The sequence below is a fragment of the Leucopleurus acutus genome (assembly GCF_964270905.1).
Source record: "Leucopleurus acutus genome assembly, chromosome: 8".
Classification (NCBI taxonomy): Eukaryota; Metazoa; Chordata; class Mammalia; order Artiodactyla; family Delphinidae; genus Leucopleurus; species Leucopleurus acutus.
Window position 1 is genome coordinate 53,640,104 of NC_139151.1, and position 14,762 is coordinate 53,654,865.

At 49.1% G+C, this 14,762-nt stretch overlaps 1 protein-coding gene across 4 annotated transcripts in view; it reads left to right on the forward strand.

Annotated features, from left to right (window-relative positions):
• The window catches only part of TENM4 (teneurin transmembrane protein 4), a gene marked incomplete at both ends in the record, with an annotated part of 385,043 nt that overhangs the window by 145,466 nt on the left and 224,815 nt on the right, over nt 1-14,762 (forward strand). For all 4 annotated transcript variants that reach the window (XM_082844520.1, XM_082844521.1, XM_082844522.1 and 1 more), the window contains one exon: nt 5,757-6,012. In XM_082844520.1, coding sequence (XP_082700646.1) covers nt 5,757-6,012 — 256 coding nt within the window. The remainder of the gene's footprint in view (nt 1-5,756; nt 6,013-14,762) is intronic.

Sequence of the window (14,762 nt, forward strand, 5' to 3'; positions counted from 1 at the left end):
GTGTGGGCACTTTCCCCGCGTCCACTCCCTCCGTGTACGTAAAGCAGGGTGGTTAAGAGTGTGGGCTCTGGGGCCAGATGCTTGAGTTCAGATTCTGGCTCCATCACTCGGTGGTTTAGGAATCTTGGGCAAAGTTCCTAGCCTTTCTGTACATTAGTTTCCTCATCTATAAATTGGGGAGTAATAATAAATAGTACCTTCTTTATAGGGGTGTTATAAGGATTAAATAAATAAACCATTCGGAACCAGTCACAGAGAGAGTACTCAATAAATGTTAACTATTATCATCTCATTATAATTACTATCTTATGGAGTATCTATTGGTGTGTCTTATATTTACTAAATTGTGAGCAGCTCAAAGTCAGAGACCATATTTCTTTCATCTCTAGATCTGTTTATTCATTTGATGATAGCCCTTCCTTTTATTACATTACTACTGTATACTTATTTTATAGGTGAGGAATTAGAAGCTCAGAGAACTTGAGTGACTCGCCTCAAATCATGTAGCTTGTCAGAGACAGAGCCAAGGTTGAACTTAGGTCTGGGAGACTCCTGAGCTCCGCTCTGGTACTCCTTTTACATCTGTCCCCCAAACACCAGCTATTTGTCAAGGCTGGGGCTCATCCTCAAAACTCCCCAAGTCCCTGCCCACAACACAGGGCTGTTCTATTGCTGATTGATTGAACAACCTCAGGGGCCCTCTCCTTAGGGTACACCCTGAACCCAGGACAGAGCAGCACCCTGGTTTGCTCTGAGATGCTTACCTAACGCAGAAAGGGGCCCTACTCTTTGAGGACATGGAGACCCCGTGTGTCCAGTTTAGTGCTGCGTGGCAGGCTACAGCCATTCTCATTGCTTCTGATCTGCACGTCGAGCTACAAGCACCTTCCCGAGACCAGGGCTCCTGAAAACCAGTGGGGTTGTCCAGAGTGGGTTTCACCTGTAAAAGAAGAGGACCACGTTTCTGCCAGGCGTGTTCCTACTCTTTCTCTCTCGAGGTTTTTTGCTTTGGCACCCCTATTGGAAATGCTGTAGAGTCATCGTCACGGTGACAGTTTAGCACTTTATACCTTATCCATTCAGCATGGCTTCACCATCACCGTGGAATTAATAGTTACTTTTTTTCTTTGCATTACTGTATTTCAGGCACTATGCTAAGAACCTTATATATATATATGATCTCACTTACTTCTCATAATGGCTCTGTAAGATGGGCGTTATCTCCATTTAATGATAAGAAAACTGAAGCTCCAGAGAAGTTAAGTATCTTGATCAAGGTCACACAGCTTATAAGTGGCAAAGCCAAACCTTAAACCCAGGGCTGTCTGACATCAAAGCCTAGTCTCCTTCTATCACCTACTGCTCTGCCCAGCCCACTGAAGAAGCCTCACTATGATCCCGGTTCAGGGAGATGCAGCCCAGAGGCATTTGGTATTCAGGATTTTTGTGCATATAAAATGAAAAACGTCTGAGGTGTTGGAGGGAACCAGCAACTGTAAATATACGTGAGAACTGGTAGGAAGCAAAAAACCTTCCTGGAAAACCGGGCTTACAAAACTCAGATAAGCAAGTGGCCTTTACTGACAGAGGTGTGCAATGTAACAGTAAAAATGACTCATACCTGGGCTTGATTCAGAGAGATACTTAGTGGCTGTATCTGCGAAAAGAGGGTATAAATTAGAATTACACCACAGCTTTGCAAATGTACCAGTGCTTACTCCCAGGTAGCAGAAGAGAAGCCATTGCTTGTGCAGACAAGAGGTCCACCTACCTGATTTGTCCTCCCTTCTCTGCCCCCCACATTCCATACATATTTACCGGTGAATTGGGGTGAATGGTGCTGGGGCCCTTCCCCTCAGGGCACAGTAGGGGCTCACTCCGTATTTGGCAGTTGAGCAAAGGATATCCTCCAGAAAGTGGTGACGCAGGAATGTGTGCACCCTTCACAGGTGCACAGACCAAGGACCAGGAAGGTGATGTGAATTACTGGAGGCCACCCAGCCAGTGAGTAGGAACCACAAGACAGTTCTTCTCTCTCTTAGGCCATCACGGTCTCATTCACCATTGTATTCCCAACACCCAGCTTACAGGTCCTGGCACAGAAAGGGGATTCAGTACATGCTGAATGAGTGAATTGGTTCTGAACTCCCTCTAAAGATGAGAGTATAAATTGGGGAGGATAAGGGGAGAGAAGAAGGCTTCTCCTCTCTGTCTTCCCTCCTGGCCATAGGAGCAGAAAGGAGTCTCCGTTCAGACCAGAGAAAACATTTGCTCCTTGGGAAGGCCATGTCTTTTTTGGGGTTGTGAGTGCACTCCCATTGCTGAGCCCCCAAACACAGAGCCTTTCCCTGGCAAACCTGGGAGACATCAGAATCCCCTTTCCTACTGTTCTCAGAATGGAAGGGAAAGAGAGCCCAGCTGAAGCATCTGGGACTCTGGTTCCAGGCAAGTAAGTAAAGGGCTGTATGGACCCCTGGCCTAGAGAGCCCAGGAGGCCTGCTGTCATTTTTGGCATACAAAAGTCCTCCCCACCAGCCTTACCCTTCTGGACAGATTGCCCAGACCACTCACAAGAGCCACTTGCTCAATAAACCTACATTGAGCGTCTGCTTCATTCTAGGACCTGTGATCAACAGCACAGAGGGAGCAGGGATTTTTATACCTACTAGAGGAGGCAAGGTGGGGACATAAGTATGCATGCTCTGGGGGAGACAGAAAAGGTGAGCCGTCTAGGTTACCTGCTGTGTTAGCATTCGGTGGAGGAAAAGAGAACTTTGGAGGAGGGTAGATCAAGGAAGGCTTTCTGGAAGGGGTGGCAATTGAGCTGAGCTTCAAAAAATAGAATGGATTTGGACCAGGACATTCCTTATCCCCATAGGAGAATTTCCTTTTAGACGCTTATACTTAAAATCCCACCATTTCAGGACTCTTGGCAGTGCTATCAAGCCAGAGTCGGGCATCCTACTTAGTCACAAAGCAAGGGTCTGTAGGCTTGCAGGCCAGCCTGTCCTGACCCAGACCTCAGATGCTTGCTTTCTTCACTGAGGGTCTTTTTCTTGCCTTTGGCCATGGACTGAGACGATCAAGCAGGTATCTGTGTTTTATGCAAAGGCACCATGGTTTGGTAGACAGAATTCAGGCTGTGGGTTAGTAAGGACCACTCACTAGTTTTGTAAGCCTCAGCTTCCTCGTCTGTAAAATGGGAATGATAATCATGCCGCCCTCTAGGAGCTGCTGTGAGCATTAGAAAGGTTCAGGCTGTGAAAGCACACTTAGTATGTGCTCAAATGCATGGCAGCAACTGTTAATATCAATTAGGTAAAATGCCATGGGAAGGTTGACTCCTAGCGATGGGCCAGGGGCAAGGACTAGGTCACCCTTCTCTGCTGGCCTCCTGATAACCACTGGACAGTAGTGCCCTGGACTGAAAGGCCAGGGGTAGGGAGGGACCCTCAATCAACCCAGGAGGCCGCTTCTGCTGCTGGCTTCTTTTCCAGGCTCCACATGTCTCCATTAAAATGCTGCCTGAGGACAGGTGGACCAAACAAATGACCCTGCATATTCTCGCTTTCTCCCTGGTCCAAGGCTGTCTGTTCTCTGCCTGTTCTACTGGCTCCCAGGTTCTCTCCCTTCCCATCAAGGGGCATCTCTGTTGGCAGATCTTCTGGTCCAGGACCACAGCATGGTACATCTTCAGAGGGTACCATTCATATTCTGTGGGCTTCCTGGAGACCATCTTCATTGGAGTGGCAATGTTAGCCACTCTGTGGCCCAGCAGATCTCTTGGCCTCTGAGAGAAAGGTGTGGAGTATACAGGGAGGGAGCTGATGAGAGATGAGGCTGGAAAGCCAGGCGTGGATCAAATTCTAAAGGGCTTGGTAGATCCCATGTGGCCTTTATCCTGAACATGGTTCGTAGGAAGGAAGTGATTTGCTCACATGGATTTCTGTTTCTTTTTCCCTTCTATTGCTACCCAGCCCCACTCCCACCAGATTTGCTTTATAACTCGTTGGCATAAAAGACTGGGTTACATAAAAAGCAGAGAGCGACGCATCTTCCACTAAAAGTAGCCGTAACACTGATAGTGCCTCACACTTGATTGTGCGTGATGGTTTCCAGAAGGCTGTCTGCTGAGCCAAGGAAGAGCACAGCCTTTGGAATATCATACCTGTCTTGGTTTGGATCCCATATTCACTGACTCTCAGTCCTCTCTGTGAAATACAGGGTTCTCGAGAGGAACAAGTGACGTGGAATACTTTGTAAACTGTGAACTTGAGAAATGTTTCCTTCCCATTGATTGCCTCATTTGATATCACTGTAGCTCTGTGGTTCCCTTAATAAACTCTTTCCCCCATTTTACGGATGATAAAACTGAGGCTCAAAGAGGTAATGTGACATGTGCATGGTTGTCTTAGTCTTAGGCCTTTTTTTCTTTTTCTTTTTTTTTTAATTTTTATTGGAGTATAGTTGATTTACAATGTTGTGTTAGTTTCAGGTATACAGCAAAGTGAATCAGTTATACATATACATATATCCACTCTGTTTTAGATTCTTTTCCCATATAGGTCATTACAGTACTGAGTAGAGTTCCCTGTGCTATACAGTAGGTCCTTATTAGTTACCTATTTTATGTATAGTAGTGTGTATGTGTCAATCTCAAATGTAAGTTGGTACAACCATTATGGAGAACAGTATGGAGGTTCCTTAAAAAACTAAGTATACAACTACCATATGATCCAGCAATTCCACTCCTGGGCATATATCCATAGAAAACCATAATTAGAAAAGATACATGCACCCCAGTGTTCATTGCAGCAGTACTTACAATAGCCAAGACACGGAAGCAGCCTAAATGTCCATCAGCAGAGGAATGGATAAAGAAGGTGTCGTGCATATAAATATATTTAATAGATATAAATAAAATTTGTATCTTAATTCTCTCACCTGTAAAATGGAGATACAGACAGTACCTGCTTTGTAGTGGGTCGTGAGGATGAGCTGAATTAACACAGGTAGAGGGCTCGGAATAGTGCCTGGCACATAGTAAGGGCTCAAGAGATGTTAGTGGTGGTTTTTAATCCCCCCCAGACTCATTCCCTTTAGTCAAAAGTCACCTGAGGCCATCACTGTCTGTGTGACCTAAAGTTTCACCACTGCCTCCAAATACACAGGCCACAGCGCCCTTCCTGGCTTTACGTGTTCTCAGATTTATCACCATCTCGGTAAACTGTGTATTAACTTGTATTTTTCACTTGCTGTGTACCATTGTGTGTAATTGGTGATTCTCACATTTTAGCACACGTCTGAATCACCTGGAGCATTTGTGGAATCAGATTAATGGACCCCACCCAAGATTCATGGCTCAGTAACTCTGGGGCAGGGCCCAAGAATTTTCATTTCGAAACAATTCCCAGGTGATGTTGAAGTTACTGATTCTAGCCATGCCCTAAAAGTACCAAAGAAACAGCAGGAAGCTGATGACATGGGAGGCTAGTCTTTTTTTTTTTTTTTTTTTTAGTCTTATTATCTCTTGTACGAAAATGTCAGCTCAGTGGGGACAGGAGTTTTGTCTGCTTTTCTCCTTGATGTATCTCAGCACCTAGAAGAGCAGGCGCTCAATAAGTGCCTGTCGGGTACCTGTGTATTGACTGCCTGACCATGTCCGGTTTGCCAGTGCCTGCGGCTGGCCCGGCTGCTGCCGCGCGGTCCCCGTGGGGTCGTCCCCGCCCCGCTGACTGCGCGTGTTTGTGCCCTAGATCCCCCGGGCGGCCTGCAGAACCACCCTCGGCTCCGGACACCGCCGCTGCCGCTCTCGCACACCCACACCCCTAACCAGCACCACGCGGCCTCCGTTAGCTCCCTGAACCGGGGCAACTTCACTCCGAGGAGCAACCCAAGCCCGGCCCCCACGGATCACTCGCTCTCCGGGGAGCCCGCGTCCGGGAGCGCGCAGGAGCCGGCCCACGCCCAGGACAACTGGCTGCTCAACAGCAACATCCCGCTGGAGACCAGGTGCGGGGCGCGGGGCGGCCGCGGGGTGCGGGACGGCCGGGCTGAGACCCTCGGGCTCTGGAGGGGCCCCGCTGTGTGCCCGCCCCCTGGCCCGGCCCGGGCGGCTGGGGTCTGGGCCGCAGCGTAGGGATACGAGGAGGGCGGTGGGATGGTGTAGGGGAGAGAGAGCTGGGGCTTGGGAATCAAGCAGCCCTGAAGTTCAGGGCGAACCTGCTGCTTACTGAAGGTATGACCTTGCTCAATTTGCTGACCCCCTTTGCGCCTCACTGCAATACCCCACGGGGATGCTGCTCACTGGAGAAGGCTGTTGTAACAGTAGATGAGAGCTGATGTGTGCGAGCAGGGCTGTCATGTGGCAGAGAGCAGGCTCCCAGCGTTTGATTTGGGCCCACACCTCTGCTTTGCCCTAGCGCGACTTGGTCACCCTCCGTCTGGCGTGGACTTGCCTGGCCTGCGGTGGGTGCTCGGTGGCTGCCATCGCCCCTCACCTCCTCTCCTCCTCTCCTTCTGGCCTAGCCCCTCTATACCCAGAGCCCTAATAATCCCTAACATTGATACATCTGAATTTTAGTTACAAGGGCTTTCATATGTGGGATATGATAGCATCCTCACAACTTTAGGGAATAGGTATTACTATTGTGATCCCACTTAAGAGACTTGGAAGCTGAGACTCAAAAAGGGTAGGCAGTCCGTGCACGGCTGAGATTTGAACCCAGGTGGCCCAGCTTCCGGGTGCAGTGCCGTCTCCCGACACCACCAACCGTATCCTCCTGGCCTGGACCCCTCTGCCTCTCCCTTCTTCCAGCCTCCTCGAATGCTTCTTTCAGCTCAGGGATTTCAGTCAGCCTCTGTTCATAGCCTTCTTCCTTCCCTTTGCTAAGCCACTATTTTTCCCAAACAGAAGGGATTTTTTTAAGGTTATAAAAACCATACAAACCCACTGGAGAAAACGCAGAAAGATATGAAGACGAAAGGTAGATGTACCCATAATCCTACCACTCTGAGATAAGCGCTCTTGGCTTTGGGGGACATAGCCTTTTCCTATTTTCTCTAAACTGAGGATGAAGTGTCCCAGGCTGGACATTTGGAAGCTCTTTCTCAAAGAGAAAGTAGTTCTCAAAGTAGTGGGAAAGAAAGATTTTCTCAAACTCCTGTTCCTTATCTGGGAAGAGGACAAAAGTCATACCACATTTGACGAAGTGAAATTAATCCATACGTGGAAGGCGTACCCATCCGACTCTGCCTGGCACATGACGGCGATATTCCCACGCTGAGCTAGTGGGTCCAGTGAGGGAAAATCAACATCCTTTTGTGCCATTTTACTCCTGTAGAATCATTTTTCCAAAAGCAAATTTCTCACAGATGTGGCCCAACCTGCCCCCGCTCTCTTAATTAATATGTCTCTGTTGACAGTCTTCAAGATCATGTGTGACATTTTCCCTGCGCGCCTCCTTTGCTCTCTTCACGGACACAGTCAGATAATTGTATGTCTTCCTACCCAGAGGAGCTTAATTAGATCTCCATTATTTCCAAAGTGCTTATTGAATGACAGCACATGGTTGGTTGAAAGAAGCCAGCAAGTAATCGATGGTTCTGATTCCCTGCATGGAGCATGGCAGCTACTCCCTCTGCTTAGATGTTCATTTTTCTCACATAGGATCAAAGTAGGTGGTTCTCGTCCCGGGGCGGAGCGACCCTTCTGCGGCCTCCCAGTCTCCCGAGATTCTGAGTCAAGGAGCTGCGGCTGCCTTTCCTTGTTGTCGGCCATTGTGCTTTTTCTGTGTCCTGTTTTCTTCTTCCCCTGCTGCTAGAAAGGGTATTCTGGGGCTTGGGAAAAAAAAGTAGGTGGTTCTCCAGGTTTTTCAAAGGAAAGGAAGATAAAGGACCAGCAGCAGGGACCTTCTCCTGATGGTTAGGTTGAGACGTGAAGGTGGTCCCAGCTTAAGTCTCTTGCCTCGTTAGCCAGTGCCCACGTGCCTGTCTGACCCTCTCTTCTCCCACATGCATTGCTCAAACCACATGGAACTTTGTTTTCTTTTTTCTTCTACTTTATCATTCAACTCATGTTCTGTAGAGCAGTTAGGAAATGGAAATAAGCAAGAAAAGAAAGTCACCCATATCTACCACCAAATGGTAATCATTGTTAACATGTTGGTGTATACTCATGTTTATACAACATGTTCTTGCTTTTCTAAATCCATTCACATATATAACATGATTATGTAAATTTAATATTCAGTATATGTGTGTATATGTGAGTGTACATATATGTGTATTTATCAGTATTCCATCAAATCCCCAGGCCTTTCATGCCCCTGTGCCTTTGCACATACTCTTTGCACAACTCTCTGCCAGAGTCACCTTCCTCCTCACTTCTTGGTCTAGCAAAGTCCTTGAAGACCCAGATGAAATGTTTGAGGAAGGTTTCTGCTGTGACCTCAGAGTTCTGTGCATCTAAAGATAGCCTAAAACTGGACTTCCCTGGTGGCACAGTGGTTGAGAGTCCACCTGCCCATGCAGGTCCGGGAAGATCCCACATGCCGCAGAGCAGCTGGGCCCGTGAGCCATGGCCACTGAGCCCGCGCGTCCGGAGCCTGTGCTCCACAGTGGGAGAGGCCACAACAGTGAGAGGCCCGCGTACCGCACAAAAAAAAAAAAAAAAAAAAAAAAAAAGCCTGAAACTGGGAGAGGTGCCTGATACAGTGGATAAAACTATCAGAATTCTAGATCTTCATACCAACTGGTTGACAGCAGAAAACTAACAAGGTATAGTTTAAGAGGGATCAGTGTCAAGTCTGGCAGATAGAATCAGAAGTAATTGTGATCAGCTTGGTGAGGTGGGAAGGATGTGGGCTTTAGATCAGGTGGATGTGGATTCCTACCTTGGCTGTAGTGCTTACTAGCTGGACAGCCTCCTTAACGTCTCTAAACCTTGATGTCGCCATCTGTAAATTGGGTTAAGAATTCATGCCTGTTGGGTTGGGAGTGAATGAAATGTATGAGAAACACACAGCACAGTGCCCGGCATTAAAATACATGCTATAAAAGCCGTTTCCATTTTTGCCATATATATCTGCTCCCCATACCAACCCTGTGAAGAAAAAAGTCATTCAAAAATATTTATTAAGCTCCTACTCACTAGAAGAATTGAGAGGAAATCACAGGTTCTATCTCTTGTCTGCTTGGAAGAAGTGAGTTTGGCCCTGATGTTCTGAGGGCATCAGTGATGGTCCACTCACTGTAGCGAGTTGTTCAAAGCACAGATTTCAGGGTCAGACACACCCTATGCTCAGACCCCCCACCCCCACCCCAGTGCTCACTAGCTGTGGACCTAGATCTTATAAGTCTTCGTCTCTAAAAGGGAGAAAATATTAGCAAATTCCTGTTCTGATGATCTATTGCCACATAACAAACTACCCAAAACTTAGTGGTTTAAAAAACACCAGTTGATTGTACTTCATAGTGTGAATCAGCAGTTCAGGAAGAGCTCAGCTGGGCTGGTCTTCTGCTCCACGTGGGATAGACTGGGGTCAATCAGTGGTATTTGGCTCTTGGCTGGTCTGGTCTGAAGGATCCAAGATGGCTTCACTCACGTGCCTGACACCTTGGGGGAGACAGCTGGAAAGCTAGGCTCGGTAGGGCCCCTCTCCTTCTGATGTGGTCTCAGGGTCTCTCCACATGGCCTTCCCTGCAGCGAACTGTACTTTGTCCTCAGCAGCTCAAGGCTCCACTGCACTGAGACAAGAAGCCGTTGATCCTCCTAAACGGCTTGGCCTGGAACTGGCACGGTGTCACTTTTGCCATATTCTGTTGGTCAAAGCAGTCACAGGCCAGCCAGCTTCAAGGGAGGGACAGTAGACCCCACTTCTCAAAGGGAGAGGTGCCAAGAATTTTCATCCACCTTGAATCTACCAAACTGCCTCCTAAGGTTGTTGGAGCGATTACATAAAATAATACCTGCACATGTCTTAGCACACCGTAAGTGTTCAACTGCTTATCATGTAGTACTTGTTGTCCAGTAAGTATTCACGCAATGCCTACTGTGTGCCTGAGACATTTAAGAGAATAGACTCTTGCAGTAGGATAGAGATAAGCACAGGAGATGTGTTCTAATTGCCTCGGGATCCCCAGCACACAACACAGCCTTGCCACCTGCTGGGGGCTTGACAGATAGTAACACACAGGTGAAATGAATGAGTGAGTGAATGATGGAACAAATGAATGGATACATATACTCACCTGAGACTTGAGTAGGGCACAGAGAAGACTTCCCAACGGACCTGGTGCTATGTGACTGTGTCGAAAAGCAGGATTCCCCAGGGAGAGGCAGGAAGGAAAGGAGGGCCTGGAGAGGCACAGCCTGAGCAAAGCCCTAGAAGCCGCAGAGAGCAGGGCCTGTTTGAGACCGTTGTCCTAAACAGCTTTGCCAAGCGCCACCAGAACAGGGGGCCTCCTGATGCCAGAGAAACAGCCACAGACCCTTCCCTAATTGTCACACTGAGGTTCTGTTGAGAGTCTAAAATAAATAGCTGAGCAAATACCATAACAGCTGGTAGAATGACCAGGGGGGAATTCAGTTGCATGCTGGCAGGAAAAGGAAGGCTAGCAGAAGGACGAAGGAGAGAGAAGACCTGGTTAACCCACTCCTTTCTCTGCCCCCGCTGTGCCTCTGACACTCCCCCAGGGTGACTGAGTCCCCCAAGGAGGAGATCAAGTCTACCTGTGCTCCCCAGAGCTGGGGTGTGATATTGCTTTAAGCCCTGCAGGTGCATCTGTGGTCCATTCTGGTGGGAGCCATGTGTTCAGGGTCCCCTAAAACCTGATCCACTTCTTTCACACTCTGCGGCATCAGACGCATAATTGATTCCACAGGGACTGCCTGATTAATAAACCATCAGGCTCCTGTCGGATGAAGGGGAAGCTGGAGCAGAAGGCTGCCAGACCTCAGCTCTAACTCATGTGATCTCAGGCCTGGTTTGGGAGCCTGGGGGCCACTTTGTGGTCATACTCAATTTGGGGAACAGCTCTGCCCACCCTCAGGGATGGGAGACTATCCCGTGGTCTCCAGCCCTGATGCGCTTCCCAGAATGGCACACGGTGTCTGCTGGTGCGCCAGGCCAGCCCCTGAGCATCGCAGGGAACTGGGAAGGACAGTCGTCCCTGTCATTGGTGATTCCATCACAGACATGCATAAGATACAGCCACTGCCACATAAGAAGCTGGAGGTCTAGGGAGGGAGGCAGACCCATAGATGAATGAATGGAGACAGGGCTGTCTGGATGGTGCTGTGAGAGGAGAGGAGAGGGTGTGGCTCCCTCGGCTTGGAAGCCTCAAATAACAATCATAACAAACACTCAGAGAGCCCTTACTGGGTGCTGTGATGAGCTCCCAACCAAGGAAGCTCATTAGAGACTCAGGGCCCAGGGGTTTTACTGGGGGCTGGTCACACGGACATCACCTGCCTGGCAAGTACCCCAAATCCAGACTCCCAGAAGGAAAGCAGGTGTTCAGCATAAACCATATTGTTTGTACAAATAAAACTCAGTGAGTCAGCCCCTCTTACCAGTTGATGGTGGGAACCCTCCTGAACCCTGAGCTCCCAGACACCAGTCAAGGGCCAACCTTATAAGCAGGCCTTTCGAAGGATAGCAGTCAGGACTGCTATCTTAACTCTTCTGCACAGAAAGGCAGTCTTATTCTCCTCCTCGCTTTAGAGGTGAAGAATCTGAAGAACAGAAAGCTTAAGTCACTTGCCTAAGGAGCCACAGTCAGCAAATGGCAGGGCCAGGAGCCGTGCCCAGGCCGGCTGACTCTGGAGCTTCTGCCCCTAACTGCTGTCCAGCACTGCCTTCCTGATTATTGAATGTAGCCTCTTGGGGCATGCATTAGTAGAATCTGCAGGGAGAGAGGAATTCTGAGATGAGGGGCAGTGTGCAAAGACCAGGAGGGAGCTTGGCCTTTCGGAGAGAGAGTCAAGAGTTTGGTGAAGTGGGAGCTGCAGGGGCTTCCCAGTGGAGATGACAGTAAATGGGGGTCCCTGGTGGAGGACCTTGAGTTCCATGAACAGGAGGTTGCACTTCTCCCCGTGGGCATGGGGGCTGGGGGTGGTAGAAGCTGCCAACGTCTTGCAAATTGAGACTGACGTCATGAGATTGGCAGGGAAGACCTGCTTCATTTTTGTTTCTTTGTTCATCCATTTGTTCCCATGCCAGCTCCGTAACTAACGCTAAGCGTGGTCTTGGCCAAGTCTCTTAACACCCCGCACACCTTGGCAGGGGTGGGGGTCTGCAGAGTGTGGGGCGTGATCCCTGCCTGTCCTGCTCTACCGGGTGGCTGTCCCAGGGCTTAGGGGGTGGAAACATGGTCCAGGACAGTGGGCTCATGGTGAGAAGCTGGGCTGCTGAACAGGGCAGTCCCGGAAGAACTACTGGCCACTGCAGCTTCCCAGCCACTTCCTTCCCCAAAGCCATGCATTTTGTGCTTGGGAGGCAAGCTCAACCGGCCCTGGGTCAGAGAGATGGAACCCTGCAGCTCAGGGACTGGCCCAGGGCCCCCCCTCAGGCTTAGAGGGGAGCCAGTCCCCTCCCCTCTCTAAGAAGAGCTTTAAGAGCAGTCTAGCACTACACTGCAGTTCCTTCTCCAAGCCAGCGGCAACTGTTTCCTCACAGGCAGCTTGGGGCTGTGAGGCGGGAGAGATCTGAGTTTGAGTCCCATCTCTAGCTTTCCACTGCCGTGTGATCTTAGGCTATCACTTAACTTATCTGGGCCTCAGTTTCCATATCTGTAAAGTGAGTTAACAACACCCACCAACGTGAGGTCAGATGAATCCAGTGGCCATACCTGAGCTCCCAGCAGCAGTGGCTGGAGACCCTGCAGGACTGTGACCCTAGGAGGGCTCAGCAGCGCAGGTTCCCCATGAGGAAATCCTCATCACTTCTGTGTTTCAGAAGAACCAGAAACCCAGAGTGTTGGGGGCAGAGATAGACAGGAAATTTAGTAGGGAGCCTTGAACTGGGAGTCTGGACACCCGGGTTTTCGTTCCAGCTCTGCCACTGACTTGCTGTGTGGATGGGAGCAGGACACATGTCTCTCTGGGTCTTGGTTTTCTCAGCAGTCAAATGAGATCTAATAATTTGACCCAGAACTCAGTTTTGAAAGTACAGAATGAGGCTTACTATTTCAAGGCAATAATAGCATCTGAATAGGCAGCATTTCAGCAAGTGCTCATGTCACCCCAAACTCCCAAGTGATCTAAATGATTAACATCCAAGTTAGCATGGGTGTGGACGCTCTTTCAGGAAATCGTATGCACTCTATCACTCTAGAAACCCTTTGTTCTCTTGCATTGCCTCTCCCCTTGTTTGAATAGATCTGTACTTTTAGGAGATACTTGTCTGCTCTCTCTTTTTAAATAACTGTTTCCTTTTGAATTACAAAATTAAAAATTAAAATCACTCTTGATGCGGACAGTGGAAAATCCCCACTGTTAACATTTTCATCTTTATCTTTTGTCTTTTTTCCCTGAATGTATTTATTTATTTGTTTCTGATGCATCCTAAGTACAGATTTGACTCTCTGAGAGCATAGTCCTTACCTAGCGATGCAGGCCAGACTCCTACACGTTCTGGCGAGCGTGCCACGCAGCCGCCCTCAGGCCCTAGGGCGACAGCAAGAACTCATCCCTGGGGCCCCTGGACAGGGGCAGTTAGGGCCTGCTCAGGCTGGGCGCTATAGACTATAAGAAGGCTGAAAATTTCCTCGTGAAATGCAGGGAATAGATGAAATAATAATAAAACATCACCTGTGCTACCCTCAGTTAAACGCCAACTGCATGCTAGCGCTATGCCAGCACGCTTACCTTTGTATACCTCATCGTCTGCAGTATTCGGCAAATGTTACATGAGTGCCTGCTTCCACGTGTCAGGGACTCTTCTAGACTCTGGGCACACGGGCAGAGAATACGACCTGAGATTTCTACCCTCATGAAACTAAATGGCATTAGCAAAAAGCACAATAAGCATATTATACACACACACACAGACACACACGTACGCTTGCACACATACATATACATATATACATACGTGTGTGTGTGCATGTCTAGTGCTATGTGGAAATCTAAAGCAGTGCAGGGGGCCAGTGGGTGACTAGAAAGAGTAGGGCGGGAGCTTTTATAGTTAGGGTGAGAAGGGAGGCACTGATCTGTGCAGATACCTGGGGGCACGTGATTCAGGCAAGTAGCAGCGAAGGCTTAGCCTGTTGGAGAAACAGCGAGGAGGCCAGGGTAGCATAGAAAATGAGGTTGGAGAGGTAGCAGTGGGTCAGATCTTACAAGATCTTGTGGGCTCCAGTAAGGACTATGGTTTTATTCCTGTGATGCCATTGGAGGGATGAGAGCAGGGCAGTGACATGAGCCAGGTGATACTTCAGGAGAAGTATCATCTGGATTTCTAACGCGAGTGAGTCTCCTGGCTTATGAACGATCAGAGAGACAGACTCACCTGCTTGAGGCCCCGGGGCATGATAGAACCAGACCCTGCTGACCCCGGGGCCTGTGTACCTCCCACTGTGTCACAAGACCTCCCATCAGGAGGCCATCTGTCTGGGGGCAGAAATGGGGCTACTCTGAGGGACTCCCCTGCAGGAACTCCCAGGCTCTGTGGGATGCCCTGGAGTAGTGAACGCTATCAGAACCGCCTGCCACGCAGGCTGCTGGACCCAGACTGCTTCAGGGTCCTCTCAAAGGGAAG